This window comes from Littorina saxatilis, linkage group LG6 (genome assembly GCF_037325665.1).
Source record: "Littorina saxatilis isolate snail1 linkage group LG6, US_GU_Lsax_2.0, whole genome shotgun sequence".
In the NCBI taxonomy this organism is placed as follows: Eukaryota; Metazoa; Mollusca; class Gastropoda; order Littorinimorpha; family Littorinidae; genus Littorina; species Littorina saxatilis.
Window position 1 is genome coordinate 50,834,093 of NC_090250.1, and position 25,603 is coordinate 50,859,695.

The following is a 25,603-nucleotide window of genomic DNA, read 5'->3' on the forward strand; positions in this document are numbered from 1 at the left end:
GTTGTCCCAACACACTAATGTGCACCATTATCCCAAGCTCACAGCAAAGTCTCAGGACTCAGAAAACACAAACACAAGCATGCCATCAAACAACCACAAACAATACAACTGCGTATCACAATGGCAAGCTTTCCCACTTTTCAGGTGTGATAGTCAATTCTTAATCTATACAGATAAGCTGAAATATCCATGGAGCTGTGGAGGTATTTGTAATAAACAGTTCACTCAAATGAAGGCTAAATGCGGGAGAAAAATAGTTTTTGCACAAAATCAAAGCTGCATTTATCTCTGAACAAACTGAACTTGTGTGCTGATCTAAAGCCGAAGTACCGGTATAAAGACGAACACACAAACTTACTGGTCGCTGTGGAGACAGTTACTTGGTTTCTCAGGATTTATGTTGATGATGTCTGTAACTCAACCTCCATTGTAAGGGATTTTAGAGCGAAGGGATTTTAGAGCAAAGGGATTTTAGAGCAAAGGGATTTTAGAGCTAAGGGATTTTAGAGCTGAGGGATTTTAGAGCTAAGGGATTTTAGAGCTAAGGGATTTTAGAGCTAAGGGATTTTAGAGCTAAGGGATTTTAGAGCTAAGGGATTTTAGAGCTAAGGGATTTTTAGAGCAAAGGGATTTTAGAGCTAAGGGATTTTAGAGCTGAGGGATTTTAGAGCTAAGGGATTTTAGAGCTAAGGGATTTTAGAGCTAAGTCTCCCAGATTCTTGGCAGTCTTAAAGGAGGGGCATCTCTGTATCAAAAAAGTTTTGCGCTTCCATGTGGTTTTCCTTCTTTTTTTTTTAATGAGGATTACTGTTTTTATTTAGCCCATCATTAAAATATATCTTTGGCGTTCAAGATATTGAATCTATCCAATGTTGCATTATTGCTAAATAACCATACTATTAAACAAAATGAATAATTATTTCAACAACAAAAAAAGCAAAATATGAAACAGCATTAATCAAAATGGACCAGCCATTCCTTTGACTAGATTGTGATCAACGACTTTAAAACAACATCAAACAGAATTTAAAGATGGCGTCCTTCCTGTATAAACATTCACATAAACCACCACAGATCTGTTCAAGCTACATTAAATCAGAGCATCCTTTGGGACATATGCCGAAAATCAACAGCATGCCAGTTGCGTTGCCTGTGTGCAAAGCGGGAAGTTTTGAGGGTTTGAAGCAGTCCGCATGCAACCGAGGTCCCCCCCAAAAAAACGAGAAAAAAAAAAGAAAGAAAAAAGGGAAGTTTTAGCTGAATTAATTTCATAGATTGAAATAAATCCTCAGCGATGGCACCATACAAACCTGGGTGGGGTCTATGGTGATTATATTTTTTTTAGGATAGTCTAAACTGGTGAGACATTATCTTTAATGCATGTACCCAAATAAACGTTACAAATGAGAGTATTCTAACAGTGTGATTTCACATAAAACTGCCACCGACTCTCTGACTAGTTATTGCTTACAGTTTATTTAGTTATTACCCTGAAATAACACAATGGGTTACCCCTCAAAACACTTCAAAATGCATTCACTTCAATGATTTATGTTCAGTGATATGGTACTTGCCAAAACAGTGCTGGACTTGGCAGAATGATATGAGCAGTATACTCTTTCCAGCGAGACATTCAGGATTATTGCCAACTTTGGGTGACGTGTGAAAACTTTATTTTGAACATATTAATGAGCGTTAACCCCTCCCACTCCTTCGTTCACAAACGAGAAAAGCGTTTCCAACCTAAAACTGTACAAACCCATCCACTCCCTGAAAACGCGTACTCTTTGCCACTTATGCTGCCTCAGCTCAAAAACAAGGCTGGCACAGAATGGCAGTAAATAATAAATATGTTGACATGGCAAATTCATGAACCTGACAAGAGCAGTTTACAAAATACTGTAAGTAAATACCAGCCACATTGTTTCACAGCATGTCTAGTGAAGCTGATGGTGCATCAACATGAATAAACATCAGACTCTATCTCAAGAACCTCTGCCACTGCAACAAACACAGTTGCCATTTTCTGCAGGGAAGTATGCTGTGCACCAGTACATCTGATGGCCTTGGCCAAAACACATGTTCAATGAACCCTCAGTGATGACCTTAATCTTCAATAATGACCTCTACCTAAAATGATGACCTCTACCTTCAAGTTTCATGATGACCTTGTACACAGTGTGTCTTTAACACTTTATGAAGCTGCTGCTAGAGTTGTCTTCATGCAAATGCCATAGAAGCACATCTTCACAGTGTACCCAGGAGTTATGAACTCTTGATGGTGGTACAGTGACCGACGACTCTTCGGAATACTGTGGCCACTGGGCGCTGATATGATACCCACAGTCGTAAGGTTGCCATGGAAGCGAACTCAGCAGTTGCAACTTGGACTGGAGCGGTGAGCAGTCATAGTGTGAGCTTGCTGTAGTCTGCTCTCTGCTACGCTTCTGCGTCTTCTTTCCTCTGAATTAAAATCTGTGGAACATTGAAGTGGCATGATTAACACCCGGGCTGTTCCATGTACCTTACAATCTCTGTCTCATTTCAAACCCAATCCACATTCTTCGTATTCTGCATTCATAATAATAATAATATATATAATAATGCATAATATTTATAAAGCGTGTGTATCCAGGGTTTCAATAGCCTGCAACTCACACACACACTTGTGTTTTTGCATGAGGAGGTCTCTATGTGTATGACTCTTTTTTTCCCCGCCATTTTTGCAGCCATACTCCATTTCGGGTGATGCATGCTAAGTATTTTTGTGTTTCTACAACCCACCAAACTCTGACACAGATTACAGGATCTTTTCCGTGCATACTTGGTCTTGTGCTTGCGTGTACACACTAAGTTGGATAAGGCACTAGCAGGTCTGCAAATAAGTTGACCTAGGAGATTGGAACAATCTCCACCCTTAATCCACCAGGCACAACAGTGATTTGAACCCTGAACCGTCCACACCGAAGGTTGACGTCATAACCACTCACCCCTTTCGCCTGTCACACCACGAATTCAGCAAACACTAATCACTAGACTTCTGCTACCATAGGGTTAGGCTGGATCAAATCAAACCCAAACCTGTCTCCCTGACAAAATCTCAAACCTTTCAAACTCACCTCGCTTATAATGACCCAGTTATGGCTCTTGGTAGTGACATGTATCCGCACAACGTTGATCTTGCCCAAGGCAGCAGGAATGTCCCCCTCAGCCAGACCCTCTGCGTTGAACTGACCCACCAAAAAGAATCCTGGGGCGGGAGCGTCAATGCTTCCCGTGAGGGCCGGGAGGTTCATCACTGGGGCTGTGGGCATGGTCTCCGGGTGAACTTGGATTGTCGTGTCGTGGAAAATGTCGTCTGGATGATCCGGGTTGCCGCTTCGGAATAAAAATCTGAAACAAATTCAGCAAAGCTGTTTGTTAGTTCCGTTTGAGAAACCTGAAACAGATAAGTCTGCTAACATTTCAAAACAAAAAATCAAAAAACAAGAAAGGTTAGTTAATGGAACGTTTTATATATATTAACCCTTACACTGGTACAATTCTGTAACACATGTTACATAGCCACTGGTGAATTAACAGAAAAAAATAAAGAAAAACGGTCATGTAGGTTTTCGCATCCATGGGAGGTAATCGGAACCGACCAAACAGACTGAGCCAGTAGCGTGACATATGTCGTGACAACCAGGTGACAGTATACGTAAAGTAGCGCGACATATGTCACGACAACCAGCCTAAGGGTTAAAAAAACAAATATATGTATATGTAAGGTGCTAATCTTCCAAAATGATTTTCCCTGTTCGCAATCTATGCACAAGGTACACATTTTAAGCAGTCCACAAACCTGCAGTTCACATATGTGATCATCTAAAGATCTACATTCAAACTACTGTATTTGACGGATTACAAGACGCACCGTTTTATAAGCCGCACCCCCGACTTTAAAAAAAAAAATTGGGACGAGTAGCCGCCATCGAAAAAAATATCAGATCGTGTCGATCAATCAAAACAACCAGGCAAACGAAAGTACGGTATTTGGCGAAATCGGCTCCGAGAATAAACAAGTGAAACAAAGAAGTGAAAAAGTTTGAAGGAAAATATCACACACACAATTTGTAACCAACACACACATGTAGTCCTGCCCGGAATAAGCTTTTTTGGGATGATTACCGGTAATCGCTAATCGAGCGAAATGAAAATCCGCGGCGACTTCCATTAGGTGAATGCTATTCAAGTTTAGGTAACGTTTTAGCCGCATCTTTTTATAAGCCGCAATGCGATTTTTTTTGAAAAAAAGTCGCGGCTTGTAGTCCGTCAAATACGGTACTAAAACACTGAATGAAAGTGTCAATGTCATGATGGCATATGTCTGCAATTTGTATGTCTTTAAGTTTTCTCACAACAATGAAATGCAGCAACGTATTTTTTAACTTTTTTTTATCATCTCACACTATTGTGAGATAATAAACATTTTTTAAAAACTATGGTGCATTTCATAACATTTAAATTCTCAACTGCCCAAACCCCTGACTTCTCAATACACTTACTTCTCAATATAAATGGCAGGATTGAACTTAAAGTCTATGATGTCCCCGGCATTGGGTGCGACAGCCCAGAAAAAGGTCTCGCCAGTGTAGGCTTTGAGCAGCGTGTACTTCTGGTACGTCTTGAGCGACGTGGCCAGCTGTGCCGCTGGGTTCATGTGTGCTCGAGCAAGCCCGTGTTTTCCAAAATCACGATCCTGCAAATCAAAAATGAAATACAGTCAAACTTGCCCTTGCTTGCCGAAATCTCGATCCTGCAAATTGAAGATGAAATACAGTCAAACCTGCCCTTGCAATCACCTCTTGAAAGCAACCACCTGCCCCCAGCAACCACTCCCACGGTTCTCAGGAATGTATCGGCGAACCGCGAACGTTACAGGTGCAATCCAAAAATAGGGGAATCCCCTGATTTGATGACGTCGCCGAACGTTCACCGAACTAGTTCGGCTTGGTTCGGCTGTAGTTAGTAGCGAGCTTTAGGGACAAGAAAAAGTGTTCCTTATTTAGAAGTGTCCTCTCATCGGAGGGGCGTCACATTACAGGTACCACTGTGCTAGCAACATCCAATCCACAGAGCCCGGTAGCTCAGTTGGTAGAGCACTGGACTTGTGATCGGAAGGTCGCAGGTTCGAATTCGGGCCGGGACGGACACAGGTAAACTTTATGTGCAGACCCAGAGACGGAAGCCATGTCCCACCCCCCTGTCATCACAATGGCACGTAAAAGACCTTGGTCATTCTGCCATAAGTGCAGGTGGCTGAATACACCTAAACACGCAGACACCTGGGTAGCGCGACTCCGTTGCTGCTAGCTTTCCACTGGGAGGAAGCGACCCGAATTTCCCAGCGATGGGACAATAAAGTAATGAAAATGAAAAATGAAAGAAACATACGGCAAAAATCATCACACTTGCCTTCAACTTCTGCACCTTTCCTTTGAGGGAAGACTTGACACCTATATGTTGGAAGAGCGATGGTTTGAACCTTCTCCGAACTTCTTGTTTCATTCGATTGCAATGCTTCTGTAAACAGAAACGTACATCACATTACTTACACATCCAATATCAAATTGCAATATCTTCAGTTTCTTCAGGAAAGCAAATTATCATCAGGATAAAAATAAATAAAATAATATGCATTAAAAAACAAAACAAACAAAAACACACACACATAAAGCACTAAAACAATATAAATTTGAACCCCACCTTTGCTTTTGAAAAATAAAATGGCGTGCGTGGATGTATATCATTATATGTTTTATTTTTTTCTTCTTCGGCGTTCCAGGATTTTTGGCCTCAGGTCAGACTTCAAGTTTTGTAGCTTGAATAAAGCTAGTGGTCAGGATCAGGGAGTCTTTGGTGCCCCAGAGTTGCTCCTGCAGTGTGGCACCTTGGGGCCAGCGATCTGTTCTGGCTTCCTGGTGGAGCGGGCAGGTCTGCAGGATGTGCTCCGGGGTCTGTGGGCCTGTTTCGCACGGGCAGTTCGGTGTGTGCGACAGACCAAGGCGGTGCATGTGGGCACACAGTCGACAGTGTCCAGTCCGTAGGCGGAAGAGGACAGGTCTGCTGATGGCGCTGTAGGTTGGGCATCTGATCATCTGATGGCAGGCTGTGTTGGGCATTCCAGGTGGTTTGGTAGTGTCTTTTCACCAGGGTTTTGGCTTCACTGTAAGAGACTGTTGGTCTTGTCTGCTCCAGATGGCTGCCAGTCTTGGCCAGTCTGTCCGCTTCCTCGTTCCCTGAGAGGCCACAGTGAGCAGGGATCCACTGGACAGCGACGTTTGTGCTCTGGGAGAGAGTACAAAGAAGACGCTGGGTGTCTCGTTCCAGCTGCTCTTTGGGCGACTGCAGGCTTTGGACGGCGGATCTGCAGTCAGTCAGGAAGACGGCGTGAGAGGGTGGGTGTTCGCTGACCAGGCTAACTGCTTCTCTGAGAGCGGTGAGTTCTGCCCGGTAGTTGGATGACAGCTCTCCGGCAGGCAGGGATCTTGAAAGGGTGTGTCCGTCTGGGTAGCGTATCAGGATCCCGCTTCCTCCGTTTTTGATGGCACCATCTGAGGACCCGTAGTGTAGATGTGAGTCCATACACCTGTCTGAGGATGTTGCTGCTGGTTCCCCACTTTGTGCCAGCCAGTTTCTTCATGATGGAGAGTCTTCTCGTAGCCCTCTTCTCCGCCTCTTTGATGTGTGGGTTCCAGGTGAGCTTCTTGTCTAGCTTGATACCTAGGTAGGTAGGGGTGTCTTCCTGTGGTATTGCCTGGTTGTTGATGGTGAGTTGGAGGGTCTCTTTGGAATTGGATGTTTTATTTTAACATAGTAATAAATAAATATATCCACACTAAACCTTACAAGACACAAATGTTGCAATCTTGAAGATCAAGCCCCCTTCTTTTCCCATTTTACTTTTTTGTATTCCCTCTTTTCACAGCAATGAAAAAAACTCAGACTACACACGCAAGACAGGACACATATGAGGTTCATACAGAGATGCAGACAGACATACAGATAGATAGACAAGACAGACAGACAGTCAGCCAGCCAGCCAGACATGCAAACACACAGACAAACAGACACATTTTCCAAGCCAAAAATGTGTTCAAGAGAGCAACACAAGGGAAGCAACTCGATCATTACTCACAAAGTCTTTTTCAGGGTTGCAGACCTTTACCCACAGTAAGTGGTCCAACAACCAGTCAATGGGCTTGTCAGCGTAAAACATGAGGAAAAACTCCACCACAAAGGGAAGGTCAGCCGATTTGAACATCTTGCCTGCACACAAAACAACGGCAACATATACCGTTTGACCAATGAACCTATAAAAACATTTGTTTTTAACAAAGAAGGACCCGTCGCGATATAACCTTCGTGGTTGAAAACGACGTAAAACACCAAATAAAGAAAGAAAGAAAGAGACAAAGAAGGATCATTCACAGAAAGTGTAGAAGCCGTCATATCTTACACATTTGTTTAACACTTTCGCGACGTGACTATATTAGTAATAGCGCTGCAACGCCCACGGACGGGAAGTGACTATTTTAGTATTAGACATACAAGGTACACGACTCGTGATTGCTTCCCGGTTTTTGAAGCTTGCAGTAAATTGAGTTGTTTCCCTTGACACACTTGGTGTGCCCTTCCGCCATATGTAAAATTAGCCTGGTTTGGGCGGTTTTTTCGAGAAAAAAAAATGAATCGAAGGCGAGCCTTGTCACGGGAGGAGATTCTCCGGATGTTGGATCTTGAGGACCCTGTAGATCATGATTCCGACGTGTTGTTTTCGCCTCAAGAAAGCGATAATAGCAGTGATATTGAGGAAGAAACAGTCCCGTTGTTGCTGCTAGTATGAGTCGGCAAACTACACGTGTTAGGGTGGTACTGCATGAATCTTCGAATGTGTAGTTGCAAGGGGGGCGTGGCAGCACTGATAACAATGGATGGCTGGAGCCTAATCCTTTTGGAAATGTTCATAGGTGTACAGTTGGGACTTTGTTGTGAAAATGTGACTTATATTCAATATGGATTACCTAGACATCATTTGGTGAGTGTCACAGTTTTGTTTCATTTGAGTCAGGATGCTGTGAGTGAATGCGGGATTTGCTTGTTTTTTTCTTTGTACTGTCTCCTTATTTCTGTGTAGAATTTTAACAATATTTCAGCTAATTCATAGGTTTTACACCTTGTTTGGTTATAAAATTATTTATAATACTTTCTGTTAAAAAATAACTTTTAAACAAGAGGCGAAGCCTTCAAGGCTCACGTAAGAAATCGACAAACAGTAACACAAACTCAATCACTCCGTCACACATACACACACACAGTACACACACACACACACACACACACACACACACACACACACACACACACACACACACACACACACACACACACACACACACACAGAAAGAGCATAGGTGAAACTGTGCAAGAAAGCGAGACACTAGATCTATGTCTGCATGTAGCCTACTTACATCCGTGGACACGACTGCCAAATAGTCTCGGCCCGCTCAAAATAACAATCACCGAGACTTTCAGTAATTCCATCGCGTGACGTCTAACCCTCGTACGTCATAATGTGACGTCAATGTAATATGACGTCTTCAAATGTTAAAGTTTCTACCACAGACATACACACATACATACGCACGCACAGACAGACAAAAGTTAGCATCGCATAGGCTACACTTACGTGAGCCAAAAACGTTAAAAAACACAAATTATCCCCCTTTCACCCCCCCTTTGCTAAAACAAAACGCGTGACAAACTTATAAATAGCACGACTGAACTGGGCATCCATTTTTGAATTAGTACACAAAATTTGGTGGTGATTGGACTTAATTCGAAAATTTCTTATCAAATTTTCATTTAATTAATATACTTACCAACTCACATAAATAGCATTAACTTCAGTTTGATGCGTTAGACATTGAAGCACTGACCCTGGTAACAGGGGGAGATAACTCCCAAAACAAAACAAACCCTTGACAACGGGTCCCGGGAGTTACCTCCCCCCACCGGCTGCCCGCGCATGCGCTGGACATACTGCCGGTATAGTCATTCCCACTGAAACACCACCTTAAACCACACAAAGCGGGGTAGGTAGGGAGGGCATTAACTATGTGAGTTGGTAAGTATATTAATTAAATGAAAATTTGATAAGAAATTTTCGATTAAATAACATATTCTTACTACAACTCACATAAATAGCAGATTGCTACACAAGGAGGCGGGAAACTCACCTAAACCTTCGGTAGAACCTGGCCAGCTGCCACCATGGCAGGCAAACAGCTCGAGCCATCTTGGCTAGTGCTGGCAATATCACGTAGATAAAAGTTTATGAAAACGTCTTCAGACTTCCAGTATGCTGCTCTGAGCACTTCAGTCATCCTGCCTGAGCGCAAGACCGCTAGAGAGGCGGCCCAGGCTCTCGCCTCATGCGTACGAGGCGACCGTAATGGGAGAACGGAGCGTCCCCCCCCATGTGTCTGCCACCACTCATATGCTTGCCTTATAAGCCCGGCAGACCATCTCGCCAAAGTCGTCTTAACGATATCCTTATCCCTGGCTACGTTTAACGAGATGAAAAGCAATTTCTGAGATGAAGCTCTTAACGGAGCCGTGCGAGACAGGTAAGCCCGCAGAGCCCGGACCGGGCAGTTCAAGAGGTCAGGGTCACCGCGCGGTAAAATAGAACGCAGCGACTGTATGTTCACAACAGGAGACGGCTGGTTAGGTTTTTGATTCTTTGCTAAAAACACAGGCGAAAAACGCAAGATAACCGAGCCATCTTTTTCGAAGGAAATATCCTGATTAAGTCCAGAAAGAGCGTGAACCTCGCTTCCCCGACGCGCTGACGCAAGCAAAATAAGTAGGAGAGTCTTCTTAGTAAGGTTAGACAGACTAGCCTCTTTCAAAGGTTCGAAAACCGAGGAGCGCAAAAATTCCAGTACCAGTAAGAGATCCCAGGCTGGGACAGACGTTCTGCGTGAAGCAGAGCTAAGAGCGGAACCTTTAATGACACTTGCGATCACCCCGTCCAGGGCAATAGAGCGTCCCAACTGCTTGAGGGTAGTGGAAATGGCAGAACGACGTACCCTGAGGGTAGACGCCGTCCGACCTTGGGAGGACAGCCAAGCCAAATGATTTGCAACCTGCATAGTACGTGGAGACAACAGGTTAACGCCGTTAAGCCGACACCACTGGGCCCAAGCAGCCCAATGGGACGAATAAACAGCAGAAGTAGATCTTCTATGCGCCTTCTGCACCAATGTCAGAGTGAGGTCTGACGCCCCAGCGCGCTTCAACGCTCTCCTGACAGAACCCAAGCGTGTAGAGCCAGGAGATGAGGGTCCCTGTGAGGGATCCCCGACCTCGGTTGCAGAAGCTCCCCTTCTCGAAGATCGAGAGGAATGGGTGGACCGTCGGCTAGACGAAGAAGGTCCGGAAACCACGCCTGGCTCGGCCACAACGGCGCTATGAGAACCAGCCTTGGCTTCTCCAAGTCCGCCTTTCTCAGAACCTTGCTCAGCAACGGAATGGGAGGGAAGGCATAAGCTACCAGATCCTTCCAGTCTATTTCCATGGCGTTGACCTCCCAAGCCTCCGGGTCGGGCACTGGAGACACGAAGACTGGGAGACGCCGAGAGAACCGGGTGGCAAACAGATCCACGAGGGGTTTGTCCACCTGCGTCCACAGACGCCGCAGTGCTTGGTGTGCGATAGTCCACTCCGAGTGCAGAATCTGCGAAGTGCGACTGAGTGAATCTGCCAAGATGTTCAGGCACCCCGGAAGGTACTTCGCTGAAATCACAATTCCCTGAAGGAACGCCCAAGCGAGAATCTCGCAAGCCCTGTTGGACAGAACCAGCGAGCGCGTACCCCCCTGCTTGTTCAGGTACGCGGCCACAGTTGTGTTGTCCGTGTGGATCAACACATGCTTGCCCCGCAACGAGGCGACAAACTCCCGAAGCCCGAGGCGCACTGCTTCCAACTCCAGAATGTTGATATGCAACGATTTCTGATCCTGGTCCCAAAGACCGGAAGCTGTGTTCCCCTCCAGATGAGCTCCCCAACCCTGAAGGGACGCATCGGTAAAAAGATGCAACTCCGGGGGGGGGCAAGGAAATCGGAACGCCCTGAGCCAGCCAGGCCGAATCCAACCACTGCCTTGTTGACTCCAGGAACCATCCCTGAAGGGGAAGAGACAGATTCCAACCTTGCGAGGCTGGATCCCAGGCAGAGTTCAGAAACGCCTGAAACGGGCGTTTGTGAACTCTGCCCAGAGGAATCAGGGTAGACATCGACTCCATCTGGCCCTGGAGTGACGCCAACACCCTGACAGGCGCGTGGCGGAGGCTTGACAGAGACCTGACCAGATCCTGCAGCTTGTCTATCCTCCGCTGGGCGGGACGCACAGTCCAAGCTAGGGTGTCGAACACCATGCCCAGATAAGTGAACTCCTGAGAGGGAACCAAGTCGGACTTCCCTTGGTTCACGAAGAAACCTAAGTCTCTCGCAGTCTGCAAGACTATCTGGGTGTGCTGCCCGCACAGGGACTCTTGTTGACTCAGAATCAACCAGTCGTCCAGATAAACTCTGAGACGAATCCCTTTCTGGCGCACTAACGCGCAAAGCTGGCGCACTATCATGGTGAAAATCCAGGGTGCTAAAGAAAGCCCGAACGGCAGCGCCCTGAACTGGAACACCCTGTCGCCCCACAGGAACCGCAGCCACTTTCGATCTGACCTGTGCATCAGAATGTGGAAGTACGCGTCTGTCAGATCGATGGAAGTGACCCAGTCCGACGGACGAAGGGCCTCCCTGACAGACGCTGGAGTCTCCATCTTGAACGGAACTTTCCGGAGAAAGCCGTTCAAGGGAGACAGATCCAACACCGGTCGCCAACCCCCTGATGCTTTCGGGACGACAAACAGTCTCCCGTAAAAGCCAGGGGACCGACGATCGATGACCTCTTCTACCGCTTGCTTCCGCAAGAGCAGTAGAACTTCCGCCTGAATAACGGCACAAGCCTCTGGATCGGCGGGGAACTTGAACCTGGGTGTTGTCCTGGTTAGAGGGGCCTTGTCCTCCAACCAGAGCAACCGGAACCCCGATCGAACCACTCCCGTAACCCAAGAGTTGCTCGTAAGAGCCAACCAAGCTGGAACGGCCCTTGAGAGGCCGCCCGCTACCAAAGGGGTAGGGGCTAGGGGAGTGGCTGGATCGGGGAGCCTTCATTGGGGGTTAGGCTTGCCACCTGACCCCTTCTTCCCGAAGGAAGGTCTCTTATTGTAGGGGCGAGAACGGCTGCCGCCCCTGTGCGACCTCGTCTTCTGTCCAGAGCCGCGAGAAGATGAAGGCGGCGCCGAACCACCTTTTTTCTGACCCTGCTTAAGGGCAAGCTCAGACAGCTTAACAAAATGCAAGTCCTTCGCATCTTGAGACTCTCGCCTGAGAGCCTCAAGAGACTCAGGACCCAGTAGGCTCTGACTCGCGAAAGGAGAAACTTTCAAAGCCTCAACAGTGGCTTTATCCGACAGTCTCGAGTCCTTCAACAGAGCTTCGCGACGCCACATCACGGCCTGCGTGTACAACTTGGCCGAAGTTGCGGTCTGCTCAGCTACGATCTTAGCAAGAGCTGCTAACAAAGTTACAACATCTTCTTCCACCGCGTCGTCCCGGAACTTAAAGGGCTCCAGCGACACAGAGATGGATCTGGACAACGCTCTAATAAGAGTGTCAGACACGGAAGACAATTCGAGAGAAACTCTCCCAGCTTCCTCAATCGCGATCACGCCGGCTTCGGTACAGACTGAAGGCCTCTCCTTCTTGTACCCATCCTTCCGTAAGTTCGCCAGCTCCGGAGTGACCTGAAGCGGGGAACTCGGAAGCGCGAAAGAATCGATCAAATGAACAGGCTTCCCGTACAGCCTAGGTTTACGGTTCAAATCCGCCGGCATGCGAGAACAATCACTCGGCGATGCCAACCAATTTTGAACAGACTCCGGCGCATCCCCATGTGCAGTTAAAAGAGGAACGATGCTATCGGAATTGGCACCCAGGACCCTAGCCATCCGAAACCGGAAGCGGACACCAGCCTCACTGTCCCCCCGGAAATCGCCAAACGCGGAAGGAGGTGCTGCTAGCCGTGAAGACGAAGTTGACACCCCTTCCGCAAAATATCTAGAGGTAACCTCAGCGGCGGCACTCAGCGCGCGTGAGAAACTCCTCTCAACCCGAAAGTTGTGTTCCGCCTCAGAAGAGTCGCCACAATCTTCGTCAACATCCCCATCATCAACAAAGATGTCCGATGAAGACCGATCATGACCGGAACCATCATTGTCCCTAAACGGAACTGATGAACTCGTCGTACCGGAACCCTGTGTAACCACACCAAGGGGAACCGGTATAGCCGAGCTGCTACCACTGGTAGCTGGCAATCCGGAAGGAAAGGCGACCGGAAACACACCTGTGCTTTGACCGGAAGCCGACCCAACCTGTCCCCCGCCGACCACAGCCGCCTGAGCGGAAGTGAAGGCTTCTTCTTCTTCTTGGCGTTCGCAGAGAAAGTGAAGGCAGGAAACGGATTGCCGTTACCACCAACGACCGGAACCCCCGTAGGCTGTGAACCGGAAGTCGATGGTAACGAAATGAAAGTGCCACGATCTCTCGGAAGAGATCCTGTGGCCGGAAATCCCTTTGCCGAAGCAGTTGAACCCGAGTACGAGGGACCGGACGTACCGGCCCCAGCGTCAAGGGTGGAATAACCGTCGAGATGAGCAGCACGCATTTGCGCCGAACACCCCGAACTTCCACTAACACGTACCTGATCGGCCGAAGCCGAAAGCTGAGGATCAGCAACGTCCGCCGACGTAATCGTAGCAGAAGGAAGAATCCTCGACAAAGAGGCAGCGTTGCCAACCCCTGGAGGCAAAGCTGGAATGGTGGAGTAAGACACACCCCTGTCAGTAGCCAGCATCTCCCTCATTTGATCCTTGAAAGTAGAAAAAAGAGCAAACAATTCATCGCGCGAGACCGCCTGAGTCTCTTTCTCCTGCGGCGACAACACAGGCATGCTAGCAGGAGGATCAATCGAAACACGCAACGACTCCTTGCTCACCGGATCAAACACACTGACCAGAGGTCGTTTCGCCGGCGAAACTTTATCTTTATCTTTCGAACGCGACTTCTTAGATTTACTTTTAGACGAAGACGCAGACCCAGAACTGCCCAGCGGCGAACCCACCGGTACCTGTTTGGCAGAGCTCTTACCCTTGTCCGCCATCGAAATGACAAGTCACAACGAGAAAATTTCGCAAAAATAATTACAAAATTCTAAAATGCAAAAGGCGGCATGCACCCGTAACACCGGGCACTGCCTACACTAGGTTGAAGCAACAAAAAACTCCAGAAATCGGAGTCAAAAGTTCCGCAACCGGCAGACAAAACAAAAATGCAAATGGCGGCATGCGCTTGTAACACAGCGCTCTGCCTACAGTAGGTTGAGACAACAAAAGACCCCAGAAATCGGAGCAAAAAGTTTCACAACCCAAAAATAATCAAGCAAAAGAAGGCAGGCACCTAAACAACGGTGCTCCTACCTGAAAGCGCCAAGTTGACGAACAGAAAAACTTCGCAAGACGAAGTGCAAAATTTCAACAACAATTACAAAATGCAAATGGCGGCCGGCACCAGCTAACAGTGCCCTGACCGTTATAAGCCAAGTTGAGAAGAACAAGAAACTCCGACAAGTTAGAGTCAAGTTCCCCAACAAAATACACTTTGCAAATGGCGGCAAGGCAAAACAAGATAAACAAGAAAGATCTCACCGTAGTAGAGGCAAGAAGCGTTCAGACTTCAAAGGGTCAACGGCCTACCGTGGCAGGCCAGCGGCTGAAGAAAACAGCCAGAGTGCAAACACGTCTATTCGCTAGCGTGTTGAAGAAGGGAATGACTATACCGGCAGTATGTCCAGCGCATGCGCGGGCAGCCGGTGGGGGGAGGTAACTCCCGGGACCCGTTGTCAAGGGTTTGTTTTGTTTTGGGAGTTATCTCCCCCTGTTACCAGGGTCAGTGCTTCAATGTCTAACGCATCAAACTGAAGTTAATGCTATTTATGTGAGTTGTAGTAAGAATATGTTATTTAATCAAGCTTGCTAGACAGATTTCTTTACATTTACTGTTTTTTGGGAAGTTTCTTGGTGGCAAGCTTGGGCAGGCAGGACGTTAACGCCGTGGCAATGCTAGTCACAATAGTGTTAAAACACACACTAAAACGGGGTCGGCCCGCTATTGCGCGGGCCGCTATTGCGCGAATCAGTCGTTAGGGTTAGGGTTAGGGTTAGGGTTAGATAGCGGCCCAGCCCCCACTAAAACAAGCAACCAAACAATTAATGAAACACACACACACACACACACACACACACACACACACTCATTCTATCTGTCTGTCTGTCTGTCTGTCTCTCTCCCCTGAGTCATGACATGTTTGTAGCAGGACCATGCTGACCAATAATAACAATGTTAGTCTGTGTGTCTGTGTGTCTGTCTGTCTGTCTCTCTCCCCTGAGTCATGACATGTTTGTAGCAGGACCATGCTGACCAATAATAACAATGTTAGTCTGTGTGTCTGTCTGTCTGTCTCTCTCCCCTGAGTCATGACATGTTTGTAGCAGGACCATGCTGACCAATAATAACAATGTTAGTCTGTGTGTCTGTGTGTCTGTCTGTCTGTCTCTCTCCCCTGAGTCATGACATGTTTGTACCAGGACCACACTCACCAATAAAACCAAGTGTGGAGAATTCCAGCAGCAGCCAGTCGTTGGATTTCTGTTGGTAAGCGAAGGACTTCATGACGCTCAGATAGCCCGGCTTGGACACCACGTCGTCCTCCAACTGCCAACATTAACACAACTTTCTTAATGCCTTGAAAATCATCATATCAAACGTACATTCTGATGAACATATATACTGCCACCAGCATATCACCCCAAACATGTCCCTAATAGGTAAGATTCCTGCGAGGACATTAAGCCCCCCCCCCCCCCCCCCCACCTACTATACATATATAGCTCAACCATATCATTATATTTCAGTAAAACCTCTGTTTGAAGCTCCTTAAAGTTTGAATGTTTCCTCTTTTATCTCATTCAAGATGGTGTCCAAGATACAGTGGTACCTGCACTGAATGGACACCCTTCTGACCAGCCACAATGAGCGCTTCTGGGGTGATACATGTAACGCGAGACAACTCCTGTGATCTTGCCGCGAGGTGGCGCCAGTTACCAGCCGAAAGAAAGAAGGGGCATAACCTCACTAGAACCGACCATTGTTAATGCGAAAGAATGTGTATGAGTGCGCCTTGAGTCGCCTTGTGGTGAGATATGTGCGCGTTATAAATTCTCGTATTATTATTATTATTATTATTATTATTGTCTGTTTACCGTATAAAATGCACGACTTACCAAACCGATATGCTATTTGGGACCAATGCAAGTTTTTATCCTTTCTTGTGTGATCTTGCCACGAGGTGGCGCCAGTTACCAGCCAAAAGAAAGAGGGGGCATAACCTCACCAGAACCGCCTATTGTCCTTTCGCAGTTCACTGTAGGTGGCCTGACAGATATATTTTGGTCAAAATAATAGACATGTCCTTTCCAGGGAGTTGTCCTCTCATAAGAGGGGACTGATCGACACATCACAGGTGGTACCACTGTAACTACAGTGGAGTCCGGGTACAACGGATCTCAAGGGAGATACATTTTAGTTCGTTATATCAGTAATTCGCTGTAGAGTTTTCAACCCTAAATGGCCTTTAGACAAGTTTTCCAACTCACCTTTAAATGATCATAAGAGGGGACTGATCGACACATCGCAGGTGGTACCACTGTAACTACATGTATTTAGGTATGCATTTACAATCACTCAGCAGAAAGTTTTGATTTCAGTCAGCCAAACATGAATTAAATCTTTTCAATCACATGGGTTTTACAATGATTAGAAAGAGACAACTGCCCAAACAAGACTCAATGATACTATTTCCCTCTTTGTGGCAGTACCATTTCGACGTCGTCATGGAATTTTGGCGTAACTTGTTCTAAACAGCTTTTCAGGAGAAAGACAAAACTGATTCTTAATTTTATTATGAAATAGTGTTGATAGATTCCCAGTGAAGGCGCTAATATTTGTTCAAACTGGTACACCAACTTTTATGATGAACACTATCCAGAAAAAAAGGTAGGCTTGTCTTTGGAACCAGTAAGAGTCCAACTCAGAGTACTTGTTGTGTTGTTTTACCAGCGAAAAAAAACGGTAGTTCTAAAAATCAACCGGTAGGTTATACAGGCAGTCGATTATTGTCCGGTATTTTCTCATTTCAACCGGTAAAATACTGGTAATTACCGGTTAACGCGAATACTGATTCCTTTCCTGGTATGGATAGAAAGATAAAAGAAAGTTAAATCATGTACTGTCAATTGTATTTAAGAGAACATTCCTCACGGAGAACGATTTACTTAGTCTAAAACACAAAAACCATCAAAATCACCAAGAATTGAGTTAACACGCCAAAATTCCACGACGGCATCAATTTGTTCTGGCTAGAGGTGCTCCAGGACGAATGAAACTTGTGTAAGCCAATTGCCATCTCTAACATGTTAAGATTCAGTTCCAATTACGCTAATATCATCTTCACAAAGTGCATTCCACCTGAAAATGACCCCTTTTTTCAATCTGTGTTGCATGCATATGGGCACATAAAAAGTGAGTGCCTGTGTGTCCATTTGTGCATTATATGTGCATATAATTATATGTTTATTATCATAAAGAATGATTACATGTGTGGCGTGCATATGAGCACATAAAAAGTGCGTGTGTCCATTGTGCATTATATGTGCATCAGCGTGTATGTACATGTAAACAATCTTGAGATACTGAACTAGATTAGCCTTTTCTGTTATTTTTTATTGTCACTGTGAATGAAAACAGTTGGTAGTTGTCTAAAAAGTACTATCATACTACATGTATAAAAATAAAAATAAAAGCAAATGTAGAAATGAGAGGGTATAGATGTGACACACAATAGAAGGTCAGAGACAGACCGAGACACTGACAGACAGAAACAGAGAGAGTGAGAAAGAGAGAGGTAAAACTAAACTACATTAAATTTGTAATCATACCAGTTCAAGAAAAAAATCCCCCCACACTTATTTCAGAAATGAAAGGCAAACGTGCCATGAGCACAGATAGAAAATTAACAGAAGCATAAAATAAAAATGAAACCAAATTTTAAAACAAATTAGAACAAAACACCCCATGGTGCCCAGCAAATAGCTCCACATGTGCAAGGATTTATTGCCTGCAAATGACAATATCAAAACTAAAAACGCAACCCAAACAAAAACAAGGGAAAACAAAAACAAGGGAAAACAATTACTTCGCTTTATTTTTTTTAAGACCTCAACATATCTATAAAAAAACAACAACAAGAGGCGAAGCCATCAAGGCTCACGTAAGAAATCGACAAACAGTAACACACACACACACACACACACACACACACACACACACACACACACACACACACACAGAGAAAGAGCATAGGTGAAACTGTGCAAGAAAGCGAGACACTAGATCTAGATCTGTCTGTCTGCATGTAGCCTACTTACAGGGACACGACTGCCAACTAGTCTCGGCCCGCTCAAAATAATAATGACCGAGACTTTCAGTACTTCCTTCGCGTGACGTCTAACCCTCTTACAAAAATACGTCATAATGTGACGTCAATGTAATGTGACGTCTTCAAATGTTAGAGTTTCTACCACAGACATACACACGCACGCACGCATGCACGCACATACGCACGCACGCACAGACAGACAAAGTTACGATCGCATAGGCTACACTTACGTGAGCCAAAAATGAGTAAAAAAAAGTATAGTCTTAAAGTGAGGAAGTATCAAAATGGAGATAAAAGAGAAAGTCTGAGAAAATGAGGTGTATATATACTGATGGAGGGTTTGAAACAGGTTCATTAAATAAGATGTACTGGGCTGTTCCTGTAGTGATACTGCCACTGCAGTAAACATTTTCAATAGCAGTTATAATAACAGATCACGGTACCCTGATCAATGTTTTCGAACATGTTATTCAAGTTTATTTTTTTTCACTCTGCTCTTTGATAGCTTGAGTCAATGATGTGAGCTTTCTACCTGTTAAAGGCACTCCAGGTTATTAGGTTAGTTGAACACATTAGAAAACGGTAATCTCAGTGGTACGTCATATACATTTTACTCCAATCTAGTTGTTTTTGTCGTTATTTGCCACTATAGTGCCTCTTCTGTGACTCAATGAGAAAGTATAGGTCCAGCTTATGTCAACATGCCCTGTTAGAACTTGCGAACTGCATACATTGGTCTTTGCTAGGTTAACTTGTATGCAGCTGATTGGCTGTATAGTGCATTTTACATGATTCAATCCCTATTTTGTCTCAGAAATAAGATTAAGGATTATATGCTGTGCCATGTAATAGGCCTAAAATATGGTAATTAGTACTCATATATACACAAGTGCAACTGACGCATTTTAACACTTTCTACCGCACCCAAGTTTTTTTTTAGCCGAGACCAGCTGTGCCGTAGCAGGTAACTCAGAATTGTAGTAACTGTAAGGTAACTGTGTATCAACACACTGGAATGCAGGCGTTAGATGGACGTTACAGGAAGCGACTGAAGCTAACAGTCTGAGCGGATATATCCGTACCTGGTCAGATAGAGCCATATGAGTGGGTACGAATATATATCCGTACCTGGGAGACAATGAGTTAAGAAAACAGCGCCATCTAGTGAGTCATCTCTGCAGACTTGTGGAAAGTTGGTGCGACTGATCTAAAGCGTGCTGGAAGGACACATACTACTTTCAATCTTTGTAGTGAAAAGGGACAAGTCAATGTTAACATAAAAAATTCCACTAGCTAATGAGGTCAGCGTTATAATTAATGAATCTCCTCAAACATCTGATCTCAGTGGACTGGGTGGCCTGCGCTTAGAACTGTACACACGGAATACGCGCGATATAAGTTTCATATTGATTCTTTCTTTCTTTCTTTATTTGGTGTTTAACGTCGTTTTCAACCACGAAGGTTATATCGCGACGAGTTCATATTGATTGATTGATTGAGTTATAAATAGGAAACTACTAGAAGTAAGGAATATATATGCACTAAACCTAAATCCGCATCTGTTACATTCTAAGCATGACAAGAAGAGCTTAAAAGATTTGTTTTGCAATGTTAACTTGCAATACAAGAAGGAACAGTCCGAGAAAGTCAAAGCCCACTGCATGCAACCAGAACGATGCAACCACTGAGAAACGTACCCTGCCAGGCATGCCACCGCCACGTGTGTTTAACGAGGCAGTCTAAGCCAAAAGAGGCCGTTAAGTCCAGCTCACCACCGGCCTTTACAGGAACATGCCACCACAACATGGTATAGTCAACAAAGATGAACAACGAACATGGTATAGTAAAAAAAGATTAACAACGAACGTGGTATAGTCAAAAAAGATGAACAACGAACGTGGTATAGCCAACAAAGATGAACAACGAACATGGCATAGTCAACAAAGATGAACAACGAACATGGTATAGTCAACAAAGATGAACAACGAACATGGCATAGTCAACAAAGATGAACAACGAACATGGTATAGTCAACAAAGATGAACAACGAACGTGGTATAGTCAACAAAGATGAACAACGAACATGGTATAGTCAACAAAGATGAACAACGAACATGGCATAGTCAACAAAGATGAACAACGAACATGGTATAGTCAACAAAGATGAACAACGAACATGGTGTTGTCAATAAAGATGAACAACGAACATGGTATAGTCAACAAAGATGAACAACGAACATGGTATAGTCAACAAAGATGAACAACGAACATGGTGTTGTCAACAAAGATGAACAACGAACATGGTATAGTCAACAAAGATGAACAACGAACATGGTATAGTCAACAAAGATGAACAACGAACATGGTATAGTCAACAAAGATGAACAACGAACATGGTATAGTCAACAAAGATGAACAACGAACATGGTATAGTCAACAAAGATGAACAACGAACATGGTGTTGTCAACAAAGATGAACAACGAACATGGTATAGTCAACAAAGATGAACAACGAACGTGGTATAGTCAACAAAGATGAACAATGAACGTGGTATATAAGGCAGGTATAGTCAACAAAGATGAACAACAAACATGGCATATAGTCAACAAAAATGAACAACGAACATGGTATAGTCAACAAAGATGAACAACGAACATGGTATAGTCAACAAAGACGTATGAAAAACATAGAGCACTAGCATGTCAAGGTGTGAGTAACTGTTGAAGGAACATTCTTTCTCCTGTGAGCGATCGTTATACCTACCATCTCAGATCTGTTCAAGTGTTTACACTTGATATTTAGAGCAATCTTTCAAATTAATTGACACATTACCAAAAGAACAATTTGGTCTGCGTGCTTCCCATGCAGAGTTGGCCTTTTAAAAAAAAAATTGTAAGAGACAGTGGTGTCAACCTGGTAAATTAAATCACCAAATAATTCCCACTCATAATGCACAGAAAGCAGTCACTAATTAAGCTATTCAGTTTTAGTGTGTGTTCACATGAAAATATAATCGATGGTCTCATTCCACTGACTTGCAGATCTGTGGTTTTCACACGATCATGTATGTGGGAAGGACTTTATCTTCAAGTGATGTTGAACAGTTCTTTTCTTAAGATGCACTTCATGCATTCCTCAACTTTGCTCATGAACAATAATGTAACATTTCATCTTTTTTTCCCCCGTCAATTCTGTTTTTCTGAATTTCAAGCCACTGAAATACGTCCGATCAGAAAGATCGTACAGTTATAAAACCATCACAAGATCCGATAAAAGGTTGCCTGTAGTGACATTTTAGCATCCAAACCAGATATACTTTTCATATGACAGGATAATATATTAGGCCAACAAAAAAAAATTGTCTGTTTAGGGTAACCCGACCGACCCTATCGATTTGGCGCCGACCCAAAAACTTTTTTTTGATTTCAAAAAAAAAAAAGAAAAAAAAAGAGGTAAACATGCTAAAAAGAGACATTTGGCGTTTCTTTCTCTCCCTTTCTCTATGTTTTATTTATACGTTAGTTTTGAAACATGTATTCATCAAATATAAGAAGTGAATGTTCAGCCAACATAGCATTTACACACACAAAAAAAAAAAAAAAAAAAAAAACCTACCTACCTACCGACCCTACTTTTTTTGGTCATGTTACCCTAAACAGACAATTTTTTTTTTTTGGCCTTACCTAATTATGTGAACCACAACCCCCCAATACCACAACATCAGAATTACATGTACAATCAAAACACCAAAATGCATGGCATAAAACACTAGCTACAAAAGCTAAAACAATACTGCACATGCAAGATTTGTAAACACATTGTCAAAGCATAATGTAACACGTCTTTTCTCTGTTCTCCTTTTACTTTCCAGATGAAACAAATCTTTTCAAATTTCAAAAAATTTCAAAACAATAACAATAACATTTCAAACAAAATTGAGACAGAAAGAAAACAAAAGCTGTAACAGTTTCCAAACCAATATGCTTTTGTCACCAATATATTTGAATCGAAAATTTCAATAATAAATTTTCATTTGAATAATATACTTACTGAGACGTCACACATACCAATGGGAGATAACTCCCATGGTCTGGCGTCCTTACCTACGCATCCGTTTACACTTTTTGTGGTGGGGTTGCTTCCCTTTAAATTTTTTAAGACAGGTAGCGTTTTTCAGACCTTAGCATCTCAGACTGCGTCAATGCTATAAGTGATTCGGAGTAAGAATATGTAATTTAATACATACTAGTAATTTAAAAAAGAAGAAGTTTCAGATCACATCTTAACAGTAAAAATGTCAGTTAGTAAACTGTTTTATCTTTACAAAATGTACCTTCCTTCTCATGAAAACAGCCATGTTGCAAACGACCATAGATTCGTCCAGACTTCAACAGGGATTAACACCTTCTTCTTTTCTTCTTCTGCGTTCGTGGGCTGAAACTCCTCCGTACACTCGTGTTTTTGCACGAGTGGAATTTTACGTGTATGACCGTTTTTACCCCGCCATTTAGGCAGCCATACGCCGCTTTCGGAGGAAACATGCTGGGTATTTTCGTGTTTCTATAACCCACCGAACTCTGACATGGATTGCAGGATCTTTTCCCTGCGCACTCGGTCTTGTGCTTGCGTGTACACACGAAGGGGGATAAGCCACTAGCAGGTCTGCATACAAGCCATTCTTTCTTTCTTTATTTGGTGTTTAACGTCGTTTTCAACCACGAAGGTTATATCGCGACGAATACAAGCCATTAAAGGTGGCCTTTATTATTGCATACAAGCCATTAAAGGTGGCCTTTATTATTGCATACAAGCCAAGCCATTCAAGGCTTAGGGTTTCGTGGCACACAACGATAGACGCTGCAAATGCATGCAATGATTCATGCACATCATGCACCAGTCGAGGCAACACCCTTCTTTAACTGACAGCATGTAGTAGTAATCCCAAGATAGAATCCGGTGGTCTACCTACATTATGTTTGACAACACTGACAAAGGTCTTTGTTCTAGTCAACACAGTTCACTACTTTTCAAATAAAAACAAAATGGCAGCTCTTTAAAACAAAACATGTCTGATCACCAAAAGTAAACAGTAACAAAGTGCCTTGTGGTCAGAGTAAATAAAAAGATACAGAGGACAACCATACGGTGCATAACAACAGCACAACAAAGGAGCAGTAATTACAGTGTGATTGGCTGAGATTTACCTGAACGTAATAGACTCCACGACTTCTGGCATAAAGCATGAGGAAAGAATAATCCAAGTTCTGTTTCGTGCGCCATCTGCGAAGACAAATCAATAACTGTCAGGCTTGTACAGATATCATGATATTTTTTTTAAATTAAAAAAAGAAATCAAGTACCAGTGATCTTTCAAGTGGACGGACAGAAAAACACTTCTGATACGGATAATGAAATTATCTCAAAATTGTCCAAGAACCTCGCTGAAAAGACGCTGACGAGACAATCAGATTGGTTCCACAAAGCGAAATTTAACACTTACTGCTGTCTGTCTTTACAGGGCTTACTTCCCTTTATGTGATAGTGTAACCATTGCGCGTGAGATATTCAATGACACATGTCTGCTCTGACCTGACTCGTTCTTTGGTGTCGCCGAAGGTTGGTTTGAGGTTGTCTATGTTGGGGTAAAATCCGGCGGGTGGCACTATGACCTCCAGCAGACCCGACGATACTGCTTCAGGGAACCTGCAGCGTGGTAACAGGTAGTGTCATCATGCTATTATGATTCATGATAATACAATGGCTGAGTGGGACCCCCTTCCAAGACATCCGAAAGTCTGAGGAATTGAGGTCTTAACAAAGAGGGAATATGGGGAACATGTATAGAGGTAATGAACACAAAGTATGAAAAGGTATTAAGGTCTTAGAATGGGTCTTAACAAAGGGAGAATGGGGTACATGTATAGAGGTAATGAACACAAAGTATGAAAAGGTATTAAGGTCTTAGAATGGGTCTTAACAAAGGGAGAATGGGGTACATGTATAGGGGTAATGAACACAAAGTATGAAAAGGTATTAAGGTCTTAGAATGTGTCTTAACAAAGGGAGAATGGGGTACATGTATAGAGGTAATGAACACAAAGTATGAAAAGGTATTAAGGTCTTAGAATGGGTCTTAACAAAGGGAGAATGGGGTACATGTATAGGGGTAATGAACACAAAGTATGAAAAGGTATTAAGGTCTTAGAATGGGTCTTAACAAAGGGAGAATGGGGAACATGTATAGAGGTAATGAACACAAAGTATGAAAAGGTATTAAGGTCTTAGAATGGGTCTTAACAAAGGGAGAATGGGGTACATGTATAGGGGTAATGAACACAAAGTATGAAAAGGTATTAAGGTCTTAGAATATGTCTTAACAAAGGGAGAATGGGGTACATGTATAGGGGTAATGAACACAAAGTATGAAAAGGTATTAAGGTCTTAGAATGGGTCTTAACAAAGGGAGAATGGGGTACATGTATAGGGGTAATGAACACAAAGTATGAAAAGGTATTAAGGTCTTAGAATATGTCTTAACAAAGGGAGAATGGGGTACATGTATAGAGGTAATGAACACAAAGTATGAAAAGGCATTAAGGTCTTAGAATGGGTCTTAACAAAGGGAGAATGGGGTACATGTATAGAGGTAATGAACACAAAGTATGAAAAGGCATTAAGGTCTTAGAATGGGTCTTAACAAAGGGGAAATACAGTATACGGCGCTACCCTTTTTTTGTTTGTTGTTGCTGCATGCGTGTATTCATGTTTCCAAGTCCTGAGACTTTCGTTGTGAACTTGGGTTCTTTATCGTGCGCATGCGTGCACTCGGGGGTGTTCAGACACCGAGGAAAGTCTGCACAAAGTTAACTCTGGGAAATAAATCC

General features: G+C 43.9%; 1 protein-coding gene across 1 annotated transcript in view; it reads right to left on the bottom strand.

Annotated features, from left to right (window-relative positions):
• Nucleotides 1–759: 759 nt before the first annotated feature.
• LOC138969477 (alpha-1,3-mannosyl-glycoprotein 4-beta-N-acetylglucosaminyltransferase A-like) overlaps nucleotides 760–25,603 on the bottom strand; it is a 52,839-nt gene continuing 27,995 nt past the window's right edge. Inside the window, exons 7-14 of the mRNA XM_070342268.1 lie at nucleotides 24,309–24,422; nucleotides 23,924–23,999; nucleotides 15,822–15,936; nucleotides 7,181–7,311; nucleotides 5,458–5,565; nucleotides 4,548–4,741; nucleotides 3,120–3,393; nucleotides 760–2,475 (exon numbers count right to left, since the gene is read on the bottom strand). Of these exons, the coding sequence (XP_070198369.1) occupies nucleotides 2,440–2,475; nucleotides 3,120–3,393; nucleotides 4,548–4,741; nucleotides 5,458–5,565; nucleotides 7,181–7,311; nucleotides 15,822–15,936; nucleotides 23,924–23,999; nucleotides 24,309–24,422 (1,048 nt within the window). The 3' untranslated portion in view covers nucleotides 760–2,439. The remainder of the gene's footprint in view (nucleotides 2,476–3,119; nucleotides 3,394–4,547; nucleotides 4,742–5,457; nucleotides 5,566–7,180; nucleotides 7,312–15,821; nucleotides 15,937–23,923; nucleotides 24,000–24,308; nucleotides 24,423–25,603) is intronic.